Source organism: Oncorhynchus mykiss, chromosome 32, assembly GCF_013265735.2.
Source record: "Oncorhynchus mykiss isolate Arlee chromosome 32, USDA_OmykA_1.1, whole genome shotgun sequence".
Classification (NCBI taxonomy): Eukaryota; Metazoa; Chordata; class Actinopteri; order Salmoniformes; family Salmonidae; genus Oncorhynchus; species Oncorhynchus mykiss.
The window spans coordinates 34,686,369-34,701,177 of NC_050572.1; the positions used below are offsets into that span (position 1 = coordinate 34,686,369).

The following is a 14,809-nucleotide window of genomic DNA, read 5'->3' on the forward strand; positions in this document are numbered from 1 at the left end:
TCATCTGTACAAACAATAGTATGCAAGTATAAACACCATGGGACCACGCAGTCATGGGACCCTGACTCAATTACACCAGCTCTGTCAGGAGGAATGGGCCAAAATTCACCCAACTTATTGTGGGAAGCTTGTGGAAGGCTATCCAAAATGTTTGACCCAAGTTAAACAATATAAAGGCAATGCTACCAAATACTATCTGACCCACTGGGAATGTATAAAGTATAAACACCATGGGACCACGCAGCCGTCATACCGCTCAGGAAGGAGACGCCTTCTGTCTCCTAGAAATTAACGTACTTTGGTGGGAAAAGTGCAAATCAATCCCAGAACAACAGCAAAGGACCTTGTGAAGATGCTGGAGGAAACAGGTACAAAGGTATCTATATCAACAGTAAAACGAGTCCTATATTGACATAAGCTGAAAAGCAGATCAACAATGAAGACGCCACTGCTCCAAAACCGCCATAAAAAAAGAAAGACTACGGTTTGAAACTGCACAAGACTGTACTTTTTGGAGAAATGTCCTCTGGTCTGATGAAACAAAAATAGAACTGTTTGGCCACAATGACCATCTTTATGTTTGGAGGAAAAACTGGGAGGCTTGCAAGCCGAAGAACACCATCCCAACCGTGAAGCACGGGGGTGGCAGCATCATGTTGTGGGGGTGCTTTGCTGCAGGAGGGACTGGTCCACTTCACGAAATAGATGGCATCATGAGGAAAGAAAATGATATGGATATATTGAAGCAACATCTCAAGACATCAGTTAAAGCTTGGTTGCAAATGGGTCTTCCAAGTGGACAATGACCCCAAGCATACTTCCAAAGTTGTGGCAAAATGGCTTAAGGACAACAAAGTGAAGGTATTGGAGTGGCCATCACAAAGCCTTGACCTCAATCTCATAGAAAATATGTGGGCAGAACTGAAAAAGCTTGTGCGATCAAGGAGGCCAACAATCCTGACTCTGTTTCACAAGCTCTGTCAGGAGGAATGGGCCAAAATTCATCCAACTTATTGTGGGAAGCTTGTGGGAAGCTTATTGTGGGAAGCTTATTGTGGAAAGCTTCCGATGGTTCAGTCTACGCTGACTAGTTGAATTTGTCCGCGAGGCGGCTGAGCGGAGTGAATTTGAAACAAGTGGAGAAGTAAACAAGGAGACTGAGTTGTGAAAATCTAACGATAACAATTTACGTGAGTATAAATGTTGCGATTGTAAGACTCGCAGACTTGTTTACGTGCTGCTGTGCATTTTGTTGCCAACCTTACTTTGCTACCTGACAACTTTTTAACTTTTTAATTACCGTTTATATTTTTAGTTTTTCCCTCACTCAACTTTTTTTCATTCAACTTTTTCACTCCTGACGTTTTATCTGGACATGGTTCGTCAGGACCTCCAACAGCCGAAGCTAAGTAGTAACATTAACATGATGCCTTCTAATTGCAGTCGCTGTACTCATAATATACAGGAGAACGATCGCCTTACGGCGAAGATAGCTGTGCTGCAAGCCCAGCTTCAGACGCAATCGTTAGGCAAGGGGAATTTCAGTGTAGGAAAGTATGAAATGGTGTCTGTGCCACCAGTAAGTACAGATAGTAGTATAAATCCCCTCGCACAGTCCCCACAGCCGGACAACTGTCTCATGGCTTCTGGAGAGAAATGCTGTAGGAATGCTCAACCGGTGTCGCCCATCCAGCCGACAGAAACGTTCAACCGATTCTCCCAATTAAGCAGCGAATCGGAGTCAGAGTGTCACGCCCTGACCTTAGAGATCCTTTTTATGTCTCTATTTTGGTTTGGTCAGGGCGTGGGTTGGGGTGGGCATTCTCTGTTTTGTGTTCTATGTTTTCGATTTCTGTGTGTTTGGCCGGGTGTGGTTCTCAATCAGAGGCAGCTGTCTATCGTTGTCTCTGATTGAGAACCATACTTAGGTAGCCTTTTCCCACCTGTGTTTTGTGGGTAGTTATTTTCTATTTTGTGTGTCTGCACCAGACAGAACTGTTTCGGTTTCAGTCGTTGTCTTTGTTGTTTTGTTATTCAGTGTTCAGTTCTATTAATAAATCATGAACACTTACTACGCTGCACTTTGGTTCACTTCTTTATGCAACGATGACCGTTACACAGTGGCCGAGCCTTCTCTGGTCTCTACTCCTCCCGTTACGGGGTCTGAGACGCCGAAGGCTCCCACCATTAGCTCTGACAAATTGAAAACCCTAGTCATTGGCGACTCCATTACCCGCAGTATTAGACTTAAAACGAATCATCCAGCGATCATCCACTGTTTACCAGGGGGCAGGGCTACCGACGTTAAGGCTCATCTGAAGATGGTGCTGGCTAAAGCTAAAACTGGCGAGTGTGGAGAGTATAGGGATATTGTTATCCACGTCGGCACCAACGATGTTAGGATGAAACAGTCAGAGGTCACCAAGCGCAACATAGTTTCAGCGTGTAAATCAGCTAGAAAGATGTGTCGGCATCGAGTAATTGTCTCTGGCCCCCTCCCAGTTAGGGGGAGTGATGAGCTCTACAGCAGAGTCACACAACTCAATCGCTGGTTGAAAACTGTTTTCTGCCCCTCCCAAAAGTTAGAATTTGTAGATAATTGGCCCTCTTTCTGGGACTCACCCACAAACAGGACCAAGCCTGGCCTGTTGAGGAGTGATGGACTCCATCCTAGCTGGAGGGGTGCTCTCACCTTATCTACGAACATAGACAGGGCTCTAACTCCCTTAGCTCCACAATGAAATAAGGTGCAGGCCAGGCAGCAGGCTGTTAGGTTTCGGCCTTTCTAGGGAGTTTTTCCTAGCCACCGTGCTTCTTCACCTGCATTGCTTGCTGTTTGGGGTTTTAGGCTGGGTTTCTGTACAGCACTTTGAGATATCAGCTGATGTACGAAGGGCTATATAAATACATGTGATTTGATTTGTTAGCCAGCCTGCCAGCATAGTAGAGTCTGCCACTAGCACAGTCAGTGTTGTCAGCTCTGCTATCCCCATTGAGACCATGTCTCTGCCTCGACCTAGGTTGGGAAAAACTAAACGTGGCGGTGTTCGCCTTAGCAATCTCACTAGAATAAAGACCTCCTCCATTCCTGCCATTGTTGAAAGATATTGTGATACCTCACATCTCAAAATAGGGCTACTTAATGTTAGATCCCTCACTTCAAAGGCAGTTACAGTCAATGAACTAATCACTGATCATAATCTTGATGTGATTGGCCTGACTGAAACATGGCTTAAGCCTGATGAATTTACTGTGTTAAATGAGGCCTCACCTTCTGGTTACACTAGTGACCATATCCCCCGTGCACCCCGCAAAGGCGCAGGTGTTGCTAACATTTACGATAGCAAATTTCAATAAAATAAAAAATAATAATAAAGTTTTCATCTTTTGAGCTTCTAGTCATGAAATCTATGCAGCCTACTCAATCACTTTTTATAGCTACTTTTTACAGGCCTCCTGGGCCATATAGAGCATTCCTCACTGAGTTCCCTGAATTCCTATCGGACCTTGTAGTCATAGCAGATAATATTCAAATTTTTGGTGACTTTAATATTCACATGGAAAAGTCCACAGACTTTGATGGCTTTGTCCACAGACGATGATGGCTCCGAAAGCCAAAAGGCTTTCGGAGCCATCATCGACTCAGTGGGTTTTTGTCCAAAATGTCTCTGGACCTACTCACTGCCACAGTCATACTCTGGACCTAGTTTTGTCCTGTGGAATAAATGTTGTGGATATTAATATTTTTCCTCATAATCCTGGACTATCGGACCATCATTTTATTTAGTTTGCAATCACAACAAATAATCTGCTCAGACCCCAACCAAGGAGCATCAAAAGTCGTGCTATAAATTGTCAGACAACCCAAAGATTCCTTGATGCCCTTCCAGACTCCCTCTGCCAACTCAAGGACGTCAGAGGACAAAAAACAGTTAACCACCTAACTGAGGAACTCAATTTAACCTTGCGCAATACCCTAGATGCAGTTGCACCCCAAAAAACTAAAAACATTTGTCATAAGAATCTAGCTCCCTGGTATACAGAAAATACCCAAGCTCTGAAGCAAGCTTCCAGAAAAATGGAACTGAAATGGCGCCACACCAAACTGGAAGTCTTCCGACTAGCTTGAAAAGGCCCTCACTGCTGCTCGATCATCCTATTTTTCCAACCTAACCTAATCCAACCTAAAAATAAGAACAATCCGAAATTTATTTTTGATACTGTCGGAAAGCTAACTAAAAAGCAGCATTACCCAAGAGAGGATGGCTTTCACTTCAGCAGTAATAAATACATGAACTTCTTTGAGGAAAAGATCATGATTATTAGAAAGCAAATTACGGACTCCTGTTCAAATCTACGTATTCCTCCAAAGCTCAGTTGTCCTGAGTCTGCACAACTCTGCCAGGACCTAGGACACAATGATGACAATAATCATGGCCTCTAAACCTTCAAGCTGCATACTGGACCCTATTCCAACTAAACTACTGAAAGAGCTGCTTCCTGTGCTTGGCCCTCCTATGTTGAACATAATAAATGGCTCTCTATTCACCGGATGAGAACCAAACTCACTAAAAGTGGCAGTAATAAAGCCTCTCTTGAAAAAAGCCAAACCTTGACCCAGAAAATATATTTTTTAAACTATCGGCCTATATTGAATCTTCCATTCCTCTCAAAAATGGTTGAAAAATCTGTTGCGCAGCAACTCACTGCCTTGCTGAAGACAAGCAATGTATACGAAATGCTTCAGTCTGGTTTTAGACCCCATCATAGCACTGAGACTGCACTTGTGAAGGTGGTAAATGACCTTATAATGGCGTCAGACCGAGGCTCTGCATCTGTCCACCTGCTCCTAGACCTTAGAGCCGCATTTGATACCATCGATCACCACATTCCTTTGGAGAGATTGGAAACCCAAATTGGTGTACACTGACAAGTTCTGGCCTGGTTTAGATCGTATCTGTCGGAAAGATATCAGTTTGTCTCTGTGAATTGTTTGTCTTCTGACAAATCAACTGTACATTTCGGTGTTCCTCAAGGTTCTGTTTTAGGACCACTATTGTTTTCACTATATATTTTACCTCTTGGGGATGTCATTTGAAAACATAATGTTAACTTTCACTGCGATGCGGATGACACACAGCTGTACATTTCAATGAAACATGGTGAAGCCCCAAAATTGCCCTCGCTAGAAGCCTGTGTTTCAGACATAAGGAAGTGGATGGCTGCAAACGTTCTACTTTTAAACTCGGACAAAACAGAGATGCTTGTTCTAGGTCCCAAGAAACAAAGAGATCTTCTGTTGAATCTGACAATTAATCTTGATGGTTGTACAGTCGTCTCAAATAAAACTGTGAAGGACCTCGGTGTTACTCTGGACCCTGATCTCTCTTTTGATGAACATATGAAGACTGTTTCAAGGACAGATTGTTTCCATCTACGTAACATTGCAAAAATCTGAAACTTCCTGTCCAAAAATGATGCAGAAAAATTAATCCGTGCTTTTGTTACTTCTAGGTTAGACTACTGCAATGCTCAACTTTCCAGCTACCCGGATAAAGCACTAAATACATTTCAGTTAGTGCTAAATATGCCTGCTAGAATCCTGACTATAACCAAAAAATGTGATCATATTACTCCAGTGATAGCCTCCCTACACTGGCTTCCTGTTAAAGGCAAGGGCTGATTTCAAGGCTTTACTGCTAACCTATAAAGCATTACATGGGCTTGCTCCTACCTATCTTTCCGATTTGGTTCTGCCGTACATACCTGCACGTACGCTACGGTCACAAGATGCAGGCCTCCTAATTGTCCCTAGAATTTCGAAGCAAACAGCTGGAGGAAGGGCTTTCTCCTATAGAGCTCCATTTTTATGGAATGGTCTGCCTACCCATGTGAGAGACACGGACTCGGTCTCAAGCTTTAAGTCTTTACTGAAGACTCATCTCTTCAGTAGGTCATATGATTGAGTGTAGTCAGGAGTGTGAAGGTGAACGGAAAGGCTCTGGAACAACGAACCGCCCTTGCTGTCTCTGCCTGGCCGGTTCCCCTCTCTCCACTGGGATTCTCTGCCTCTAACCCTATTACAGGGGCTGAGTCACTGGCTTACTGGTGGTCTTCCATGCCGTCCCTAGGAGGTGTGCATCACTTGAGTGGGTTGAGTCACTGATGTGGTCTTCCTGTCTGGGTTGGCGCCCCCCTTGGGTTGTGCCGGGGCGGAGATCTTCGTGGGCTATACTCGGCCTTGTCTCAGGATGGTAAGTTGGTGGTTGAAGATATCCCTCTAGTGGGGTGGAGGCTGTGCTTCAGCAAAGTGGGTGGGGTTATATCCTGCCTGTTTGGCCCTGTCTGGGGGTATCATCGGATGGGGCCACAGTCTCCTGACCCCTCCTGTCTCAGCCTCCAGTATTTATGCTGCACTAGTTTAAGTGTCGGGGGGCTAGGGTCAGTCTGTTATATCTGGAGTATTTCTCCTGTCTTATCCGGTGTCCTGTGTGAATTTAAGTATGCTCTCTCTAATTATCTCTCTAATTCTGGCATGAGGACTCCTTACTGTCCCCAGTCTACCTGGCCGTGCTGCTGCTCCAGTTTCAACTGTTCTGCCTGCGGCTATGGAACCCTGACCTGTTCACCGGACGTGCTACCTGTCCCAGACCTGCTGTTTTGAACTCTCTAGAGACAGCAGGAGCGGTAGAGATACTCTCAATGATCGGCTATGAAAAGCCAACTGACATTTACTCCTGAGGTGCTGACTTGTTGCACCCTCGACAACTACTGTGATTATTATTATTTGACCATGCTGGTCATTTATGAACATTTGAACATCTTGGCCATGTTCTGTTATAATCTCCACCCGGCACAGCCAGAAGAGGACTAGCCACCCCTCATAGCCTGGTTCCTCTCTAGGTTTCTTCCTAGGTTTTGGCCTTTCTAGAGAGTTTTTCCTAGCCACTGTGTTTCTACACCTGCATTGCTTGCTGTTTGGGGTTTTAGGCTGGGTTTCTGTACAGGACTTTGATATATCAGCTGATGTAAGAAGGTTTATATAAATACATTTGATTTGAAAGGCTACCCGAAACGTTTGAGCCAAGTTAAACAATTTCAAGGCAATGTTACCAAATACTAATTGAGTGTATGTAAACTTCTGACCCACTGGGAATGTGATAAAAGAAATAAAAGCCTAAATAAATCATTCTCTCTACTATTATTCTGACATTTCACATTCTTAAAATAAAGACAGGGAATTGTTACTAGGATTAAATGTCAGGAATTGTGAAAAACGGAGTTGAAATGTATTTGGCTAAGGTGTATGTAAACTTCCGACTTCAACTGTATCTTTAACTTAATTTACATGAACGCAACAAGTCTTGCACTTTTTAACTTGATTCATATGGACATAAGTCATGTATCTTTAACTTGATTCACAAGTTAGCATGGTTCATGTATCTCTACAACACAGGAACATGACTCATGTTCTGGTTGTGATTCATGGCTCATTACTTTATTCTGACACATACTGCATACGGACGGACACAGACATACAGCATGTACCCATGGCTCATGTATCTTTCAGACAAATGTACTGACTGAGTGACACGAGAGGGACTTGGAGGAGTCACCTATGAGACACGGTTGACAGGCAGCAAAAGACAGACGGAGGGAGATACAGAGACTTCTCATACACAACTGAGAACTAGACAGGGAGAGAGAGGGAACATGAGGGCGAGAAAGAGAGGGAGAGGGGTTGAAGTGTTTCAGCTGTTGATGGGGAGAGAGAGGCAGACAAGGGGGGGAGAGGGGGGGGGCGAGACAGACACAGAGAGATAATCAGCGATGACAGAGAAAGGCAGAGAGAGAGAGAGAGATAAGGAAAGAGGAAGGGGCAGATATAGACAGAGACAGAAAGAGAGAGGGAGGGGGAGAAAGAGCAGAGAGAGAACGAGAGAGAGCGAGAGAGATTGAGAGAAAGAGAGAGAGAGAGAGAGAGAGAGAGAGCAGAGGGAGAGCCGAGAGAGAGCCGAGAGAGAGAGAGAGCAGAGAGAGAGAGCAGAGAGAACAGAGAGAGAGAGCAGAGAGAGAGAAAGAGAGAGAGAGAGAGCAGAGAGAGAGAGCAGAGAGAGCAGAGAGAGAGAGAGAGCAGAGAGAGAGAGAGAGCAGAGAGAGAGAAAGAGATAGAGAGGGAAAAGCAGCCAGCAGCAGTATGTGACACTCCTCTGCCACAGCTGAGCAGTTCTCCCCCCTGAGAGTTCTGAAGGAGCACCTCCGCTCTCCTCACCTGATCCTGTCTGGCACCCTCTGTGTCTGGTTGCCATCTGTCTGGCAGTTGCCCGCGAAGTAGTGTGGCCCTCGGGCCCAGCCGTACTCCTTCCTCAAAGCCATGGCTCCGTGGGTCAGCACAGACACCCCTTTGGCGATCCTCCTGCGGGGCTCGTCCCTCCAGCCCTGCGGCCGCACTGCGAACAGGGCCTTGGGGAGGCCCTCCAGGCCGAGGCCGGACAGGGCTGGCCCCACGGCGAACCACATGTGGGAGTGTCCGGCCTGACCCGAGGCCCAGGCAGCCTTGAAGATCAGTGCGGCCTCCTCCTGGGAGCAGTAGAGGAGACGCACCTGGAAGTGTGGGGGGGGGGGGGGGTTAAGTGGGAGTCTTGTTGGACCAAACTAGGTCAAATGATGTCAGTTTGGGGGGATTGCTGACCCCGTTCACTGCCCTCTTTGAAAACATTTCAATTCAGACCATTTCCCACTCAGACTACAGCAGTGGACAGTTTTTGGGGGTGAAATTTCATATTGTTACATCATTTATTTTTCTCTTTGTCCATTCTCCTATTTCTTATTTACATATATATCAAAAAGACCATCAACAGCAGGGTTTCCATTATATGGAAGAAAAGACTGAATTCAATGTCCCAGGTTGAACTATTTGAAGTATTCCAGTTCATTTATGAACTATTCTGAAAAACTGGCAGAATATCTTAGCTTATTTTCCAAGACAGGTGATTGGAGTGTCTTTCGGGTAATTGGATACCAAGACGATTCTGTACTAATTAGTGTCTAATTAATTCTTAGCAGGAATGAAATCCGGCATAGACTGCACAGCAGGGTCCCCGGGAACAAGGTGGAGAAACACTGTCCTGCAGTACAGGTACACTGCAATGAAAGGACCGCAAAGACAGGACGACGGCATGAAACACAACAAAGGTCCCCCGCAGTCCTGTGGCTGGCGTCGCGGGTTGACTTACCATCTGCAGCACATCTATACAGTCTGATGGCCTATGGACTTTTTAGCGCAGACTGGGATTGCGCAAGGACTGGGGTGGATACACAACTGCATGTTTACCCTTTCAGTGTGGGATCAACTCCCAGTCCTACAGCTATTCTCTCCCCGTCTCCCTTCTACCTTCAACCGTGTGTCGTGGAAATTCTTACACGGGGACCCTCAAAGTCAATCTTAAACGAATCATTCTTTATTTGTCAGAGCGCTGGAGAGGTTCCAACCAACTCAATGCACCATAGCACACGTCCATCGGGAGCTCTGCCTGGGCAGTCCCTGCAGTTGACTTATATACAGCTATACAAAGACAAGTTATATTTGCATGATTTAGCATAATTCAATCGTCATTACCGTTTTGTTTCATTCATGTGACAGACCAATACTGGTTCATAACACGTGACAGACCAACACCTCACGAGGCTTCTTCTCTCTTAGCAGAGACCTTGAAACTGAGATATCTTTCGTTCGTTCGCAAAACAAGCTCTGGGCGTACTGCCAAATTGCAGCTACTTTTGCATGAACACAGAAATTGGTTTACAGAACAGCACATGAATAGAACACAGAAATGAGTCATAAGAAAAGCACAAACATAAAAATTCCATTACACCTGTCTAAAGAAATGAACATGACTAAATGATTAAGAAGAGGGAATAAAAGGGTCCCCAGTGGAGACCCTGTGGGATAGTGGTAACACGCCCACTGCTAGCACATATACAGTTGAAGTCGGAACTTTACATACACTTAGGTTGGAGTTTTCAACCTAAGTAAAAAATGTAAAGACAATGCTTCCAAATACTAATTGAGTGTATGTCAACTTCTGACCCACTGGGAATGTGATGAAAGAAATAAAAGCTGAAATAAATCATTCTCTCTACTATTATTCTGACATTTCACATCCTTAAAATAAGGTGGTGATCCTAACTGACCTAAGACAGGGAATTTTTACTAGGATTAAATGTCAGGAATTGTGGAAAAACTGAGTTTAAATGTATTTGGCGAAGGTGTAAGTCATTTTCCGACTTCAACTGCACATGCCTCCCCACCGGAGACCTGGGTTCAATCCACAGCGTCTGTTCTTCCTGTGTCTCCCCTCTTCATCAGTATCTCCCTCTGCTTCTGTACCATAAAAAAAGTACAGCAACTTTTTAAAAAGGCTGTAGCCGTCTCACCTGCGCCTCGTTCTCCTTGAGCAGCCTGCGTGTGCGCGTCCCTCCTGGGTCGTCGGTGACGTTGAGCATAACCACGCCCTTCTTCTCCCAGCCGATGAAGGATCCGTCCGTCAGGCTCTCCACCATGGCCAGGAAGTCCTCGTAGCCGTGGTGACGCGTAGCCACCACGGAAAAGGAGGTCCAGTCGAACTCCTCCAGCACCTCGAAGATCACGTCCAGCTGCATGGCTGTGGAGCAGGTGAACTGGAGGTAGATGGAGCCGCTCTCCTGGGGGAGGACAACAGGGAGAAAACGGTTTGTTAAAGAGTTAAACGGTTTTTTCAGGACCAGGAGAGGGACAGAGAAAGAGGTCGCAGTGAACTGTCTACCTGAGGGTTGTGTTCGAGTGGGAAGACATTTATTTGAAGCTGAGCGAAATGGGGAGGTGGTATGTGAACAGAGTTATTTTTCTACTATTGCCTCCTGAAATATGTATATATTTTTTTACATCAATAAAAATATTCCGGGGGGGGGGGACATGTTACCAAGAAAGAATTGGGAAAAAAATATTGTTATTTATCTTTTAAAGTGCTAAATTGTTATATTATAGTCAATGGGTACAGTAGCTGAAAAACCTAGCTTCGGCATCCAGGTGTCCACTGCAGAGGACATTTCTTGATAACCTCTTATTTTAGGTCTTATTTCACGTGAAAAAAGTATTACACGGTCCTGACAACTCACTTAACTATTCCTGAGATATTCACTTACTAGAAGCAATTTGAATATCAAACTCACAAAAATTATAATTTATAATTACACACACTTCCTACAAAATTTCCATAAAATGTGCTCATTTTCACAGCAGCAATTTTTCTAAGAACCAGGAAGATAAAATTGTCAAGGTCACATCCCCATACATGTGATACCATTGAAAAGCCCAGAATGTCCTCTCAAATGGACAACAGGACTTAATACAGTGGCTTGTATGGCCTCAGAGATATGGACCAAGAACGGATGTCCACTAGAGAGGACACAAATGAATTGCTGTGTGTCAGGAGGATAGAGGAGGAATCAAGGCCTCGCATTCACAATGAGTCTCAGAGTAGGAGTGCTGATATACAATCAGTTTAGCCTTTTAGATCATAACGAGTACGATACATGGACAGGAGAGACCTGATCCTAGATCAGCACTCCTACGCTGAGACGCTTTATGAATACAGTGGAGTCCAGTGTTGTGTTCAATAGGGAGAAAACATTCTGAAACGAGGAAGTAGTATCTCAACGCGTCATACAAGAACACAGATTCTTCCTTCTGAACATAGTCCATGTTAAGAGTAATGTAAAATAGGAATGACAATGTGAGCTTAATTCAATCCTACACGCACTGCAGGGGCTTAGTCATGATGGAGGCCTATTTAAACGTTGGTTAGAAAGACCCATTAAAGTTGTGGTGCATCAACTTTCTTACCTATTCAGTGGCTTACATTCATGCCATAGCAATTTTACCCATGGTTAAATAGGCCTAGAATTACCCAATGTCTATGGGTAGTATAAAAACCCTTCTTACTGCTGCTACCCACCAGGTGGACTCCTTTCAAAGCTTCCTGTTTTCAGAGTAACAACTACACGCGAAGGTAGTAGTAGTCTTAACCCAAAGACACCACGCAAACATCGATATGGCCATTTTAATTGGATTCCAGTCTCAATAGCCTTCTTCCCTTTCTTGTTCTTTTCTCTTTGTCTGTCTTGTGCAGACATGTGACAGGGTCCTCTGTGAAGTCTTTCCAGTACAGTCCAACAGTATGTCCCAAATGGCAACCTATTCCCTTTACAGTGCACTACTTTTGACCAGAGCCCTGCTTAGAAGTAGTGCACTATGTAGGGGATAGCGTGTCATTTGGAACACAGCCAGTATGTCCCTGTGTTTTGATTTGGGGGGTTTTAAACCAGATGTGGGTTAAATTAAATGATTCGTTATTCACCGTGCCACCATTTCCATTTTTATAAAAATGGCAATCTTATCTTTACCTCTGCATTGTTAGAAACGGCCCCATAAGTAAGCATTTCCCTGTTAGTCTACATCTAACAGCGAATTATTTTATTTGATTTGAAATTCTGTATTGTACTGTAGGCCATGATTGTTTATGAAACAGACTAGCCTTCCTCTCCTTGTCTCCTTTCTTTCATCATCACTGATCTGACCAGATTGGACAGGTAAAAGTGACATGAGGAAAACCTACAATTGTCCAGTTCTTTTAGATTAGATTTGGATAAGAACAGATGGAGGAAGGGAAGACAGTGTACTGAAAGGTTTAAGGAGAGGATAAGGTTTCTAGACCCTTGTACATAAGACAGATAAAATAACAGAGCCAGAGATGGGCAAAGATACTTACAAATGTTTCTTGTTAGAAAATACAACCTATCAAAGTCAAAAACAAAATACTTTTGCCAAGTAATGTATTTCAATCAAATACGTGCAAGTAGCCCCATTAACAACAACAACATTCTCAGTAACGATTACAGAAATGTTTTACTTGCTATGACTTTGATGTGGTTGCTTATCTACCTTAGCTGAATGTACGGACTGCTGTGAGACGCTCTGGATAAGAGCGTCTGCTAAACGACCAAAATGTGCATTTGTAAAAATGAACACTTGCAAAGCACATTGGGTATTGTTTTCTAATGAGCTCTACTCCCAAACAATTAGTATTTTAATTAAATATGGCCTTGTTTGTGGGCAGAGCTCATTAGAATAATACCCAGTGTGTTATGCGAGTGCTCATTCTTTCCATTTTTGGTCATTTATCAGACACTCTTATCACACCCGAGTGCCGTCAGACTTCTGATACCGATGCAGAAAATTTGGGGTGATGGGGGGGACGGGACAAAATTGTGTACCGCTTTAAAAAATGGTACAGAAAAGTATTTTGGTATTGTCCCAAACTCGATCCCGTGGACCGCAAGTAGTACACATGAAGTTTTTTTGCCCTAGCACGACACAGTTTATTCAAATAAACAAATATTGATAGTTAGTTGATTACTGTGCAGTGCTAGGGTAAACAAAATATATATATGTGCACTACTCTAAAGTATCTTGTTACAAAATACATTGGATTGTACATCAGGACAGTTACTCAAAAGTAATTTAAATATGTATTTCAAATACATGTAACAGAAATGAAGCCCATCTCTGAACAGGGAGATACAATTTAGAAGGAACTATGCACTAAGCATATGTAAATGACCCCTGTTGAACTCACTCACTATATACATTTTTTCAGAGAGCTACAGTGCATTTGGAAAGTACTCAGACCCCTTGACCTTTTCCACATTTTGCTACATAACAGCCTTATTCTAAAATTGATTAAATTGCTTTTTCCCCTCATCAATCTACACACAATACCCCATTATGACAGAGCAAAAGCTGTATCTCAGAAATGTTTGCAAATGTATTAAAATGATCAAGTGTAATATCACATTTACATAAGTATTCAGACCCTTTATTCAGTACTTTGTTGAAGGACCTTTGGCAGCGATTACAACCTCAAGTTTTCTTGGGTATGACACTACAACCTTGGCACCCCTGTATTTGGGGAGTTTCTCCCATTCTTCTCTGCAGATCCTCTCAAGCTCTATCAGGTTGAATGGGGAGCATCTCTGCACAGCTATTTTCAGGTCTTTCCGGAGATGTTCGATCAGGTTCAAGTCCGGGCTCTGACTGGGCCACTCAAGGACATTCAAAGACTTGTCCCGAAGCCACTCCTGCATTGTCTTTCTTGGCTGTGTGCTTAGGGTCATTGTCCTGTTGGAAGGTGAACCTTCGCCCCAGTCTGAGCGCTCTGGAGCAGGTTTTCATCAAGGATCTCTGTACTTTGTTCCGTTCCTCTTTCCCTCCATCCTGACTAGTCTCCCAGTCCCTGCTGCTGAAAAACATAACCACAACATGATGCTGCCACCACCATGCTTCACCGTAGGGATGGTGCATTGTTTCCTCCAGACGTGACGCTTGGCATTCAGGCCAAAGAGATCAATCTTGGTTTCATTAGACCAGAGAATCTTGTTTCTCATGGTCTGAGAGTCCTTTAGGTTCCACACTTCTTCCATTTAAGAATGCTGGAAGCCACTGTGTTCTTGGGGACCTTCAATGCTGCAGACATTTTTTTGGTACCCTTCCCCAGATCTGTGCCTCGACACAATCCTGTCTCTGACCTCTACGGACAATTACTTCGACCTTATAGCTTGGTTTTTGCTCTGACATGCACTGTCAACTGTGGGACCTTACACAGACAATCAAGTTGCAGAAACGCTTTACGGATGATATATGGAAACAGGATGCACCGGAGCTCAATTTCGAGTCTCATAGCAAAGGGTCTGAATACTTACGTAAAGAAGC

At 44.0% G+C, this 14,809-nt stretch overlaps 1 protein-coding gene across 1 annotated transcript in view; it reads right to left on the minus strand.

Annotated features, from left to right (window-relative positions):
• LOC110487602 (glutamate receptor ionotropic, NMDA 2D) overlaps positions 1 to 14,809 on the minus strand; it is a 53,411-nt gene that overhangs the window by 24,073 nt on the left and 14,529 nt on the right. The window contains exons 3-4 of the mRNA XM_036971228.1: positions 10,438 to 10,704; positions 8,273 to 8,604 (exon numbers count right to left, since the gene is read on the minus strand). Of these exons, the coding sequence (XP_036827123.1) occupies positions 8,273 to 8,604; positions 10,438 to 10,704 (599 nt within the window). The remainder of the gene's footprint in view (positions 1 to 8,272; positions 8,605 to 10,437; positions 10,705 to 14,809) is intronic.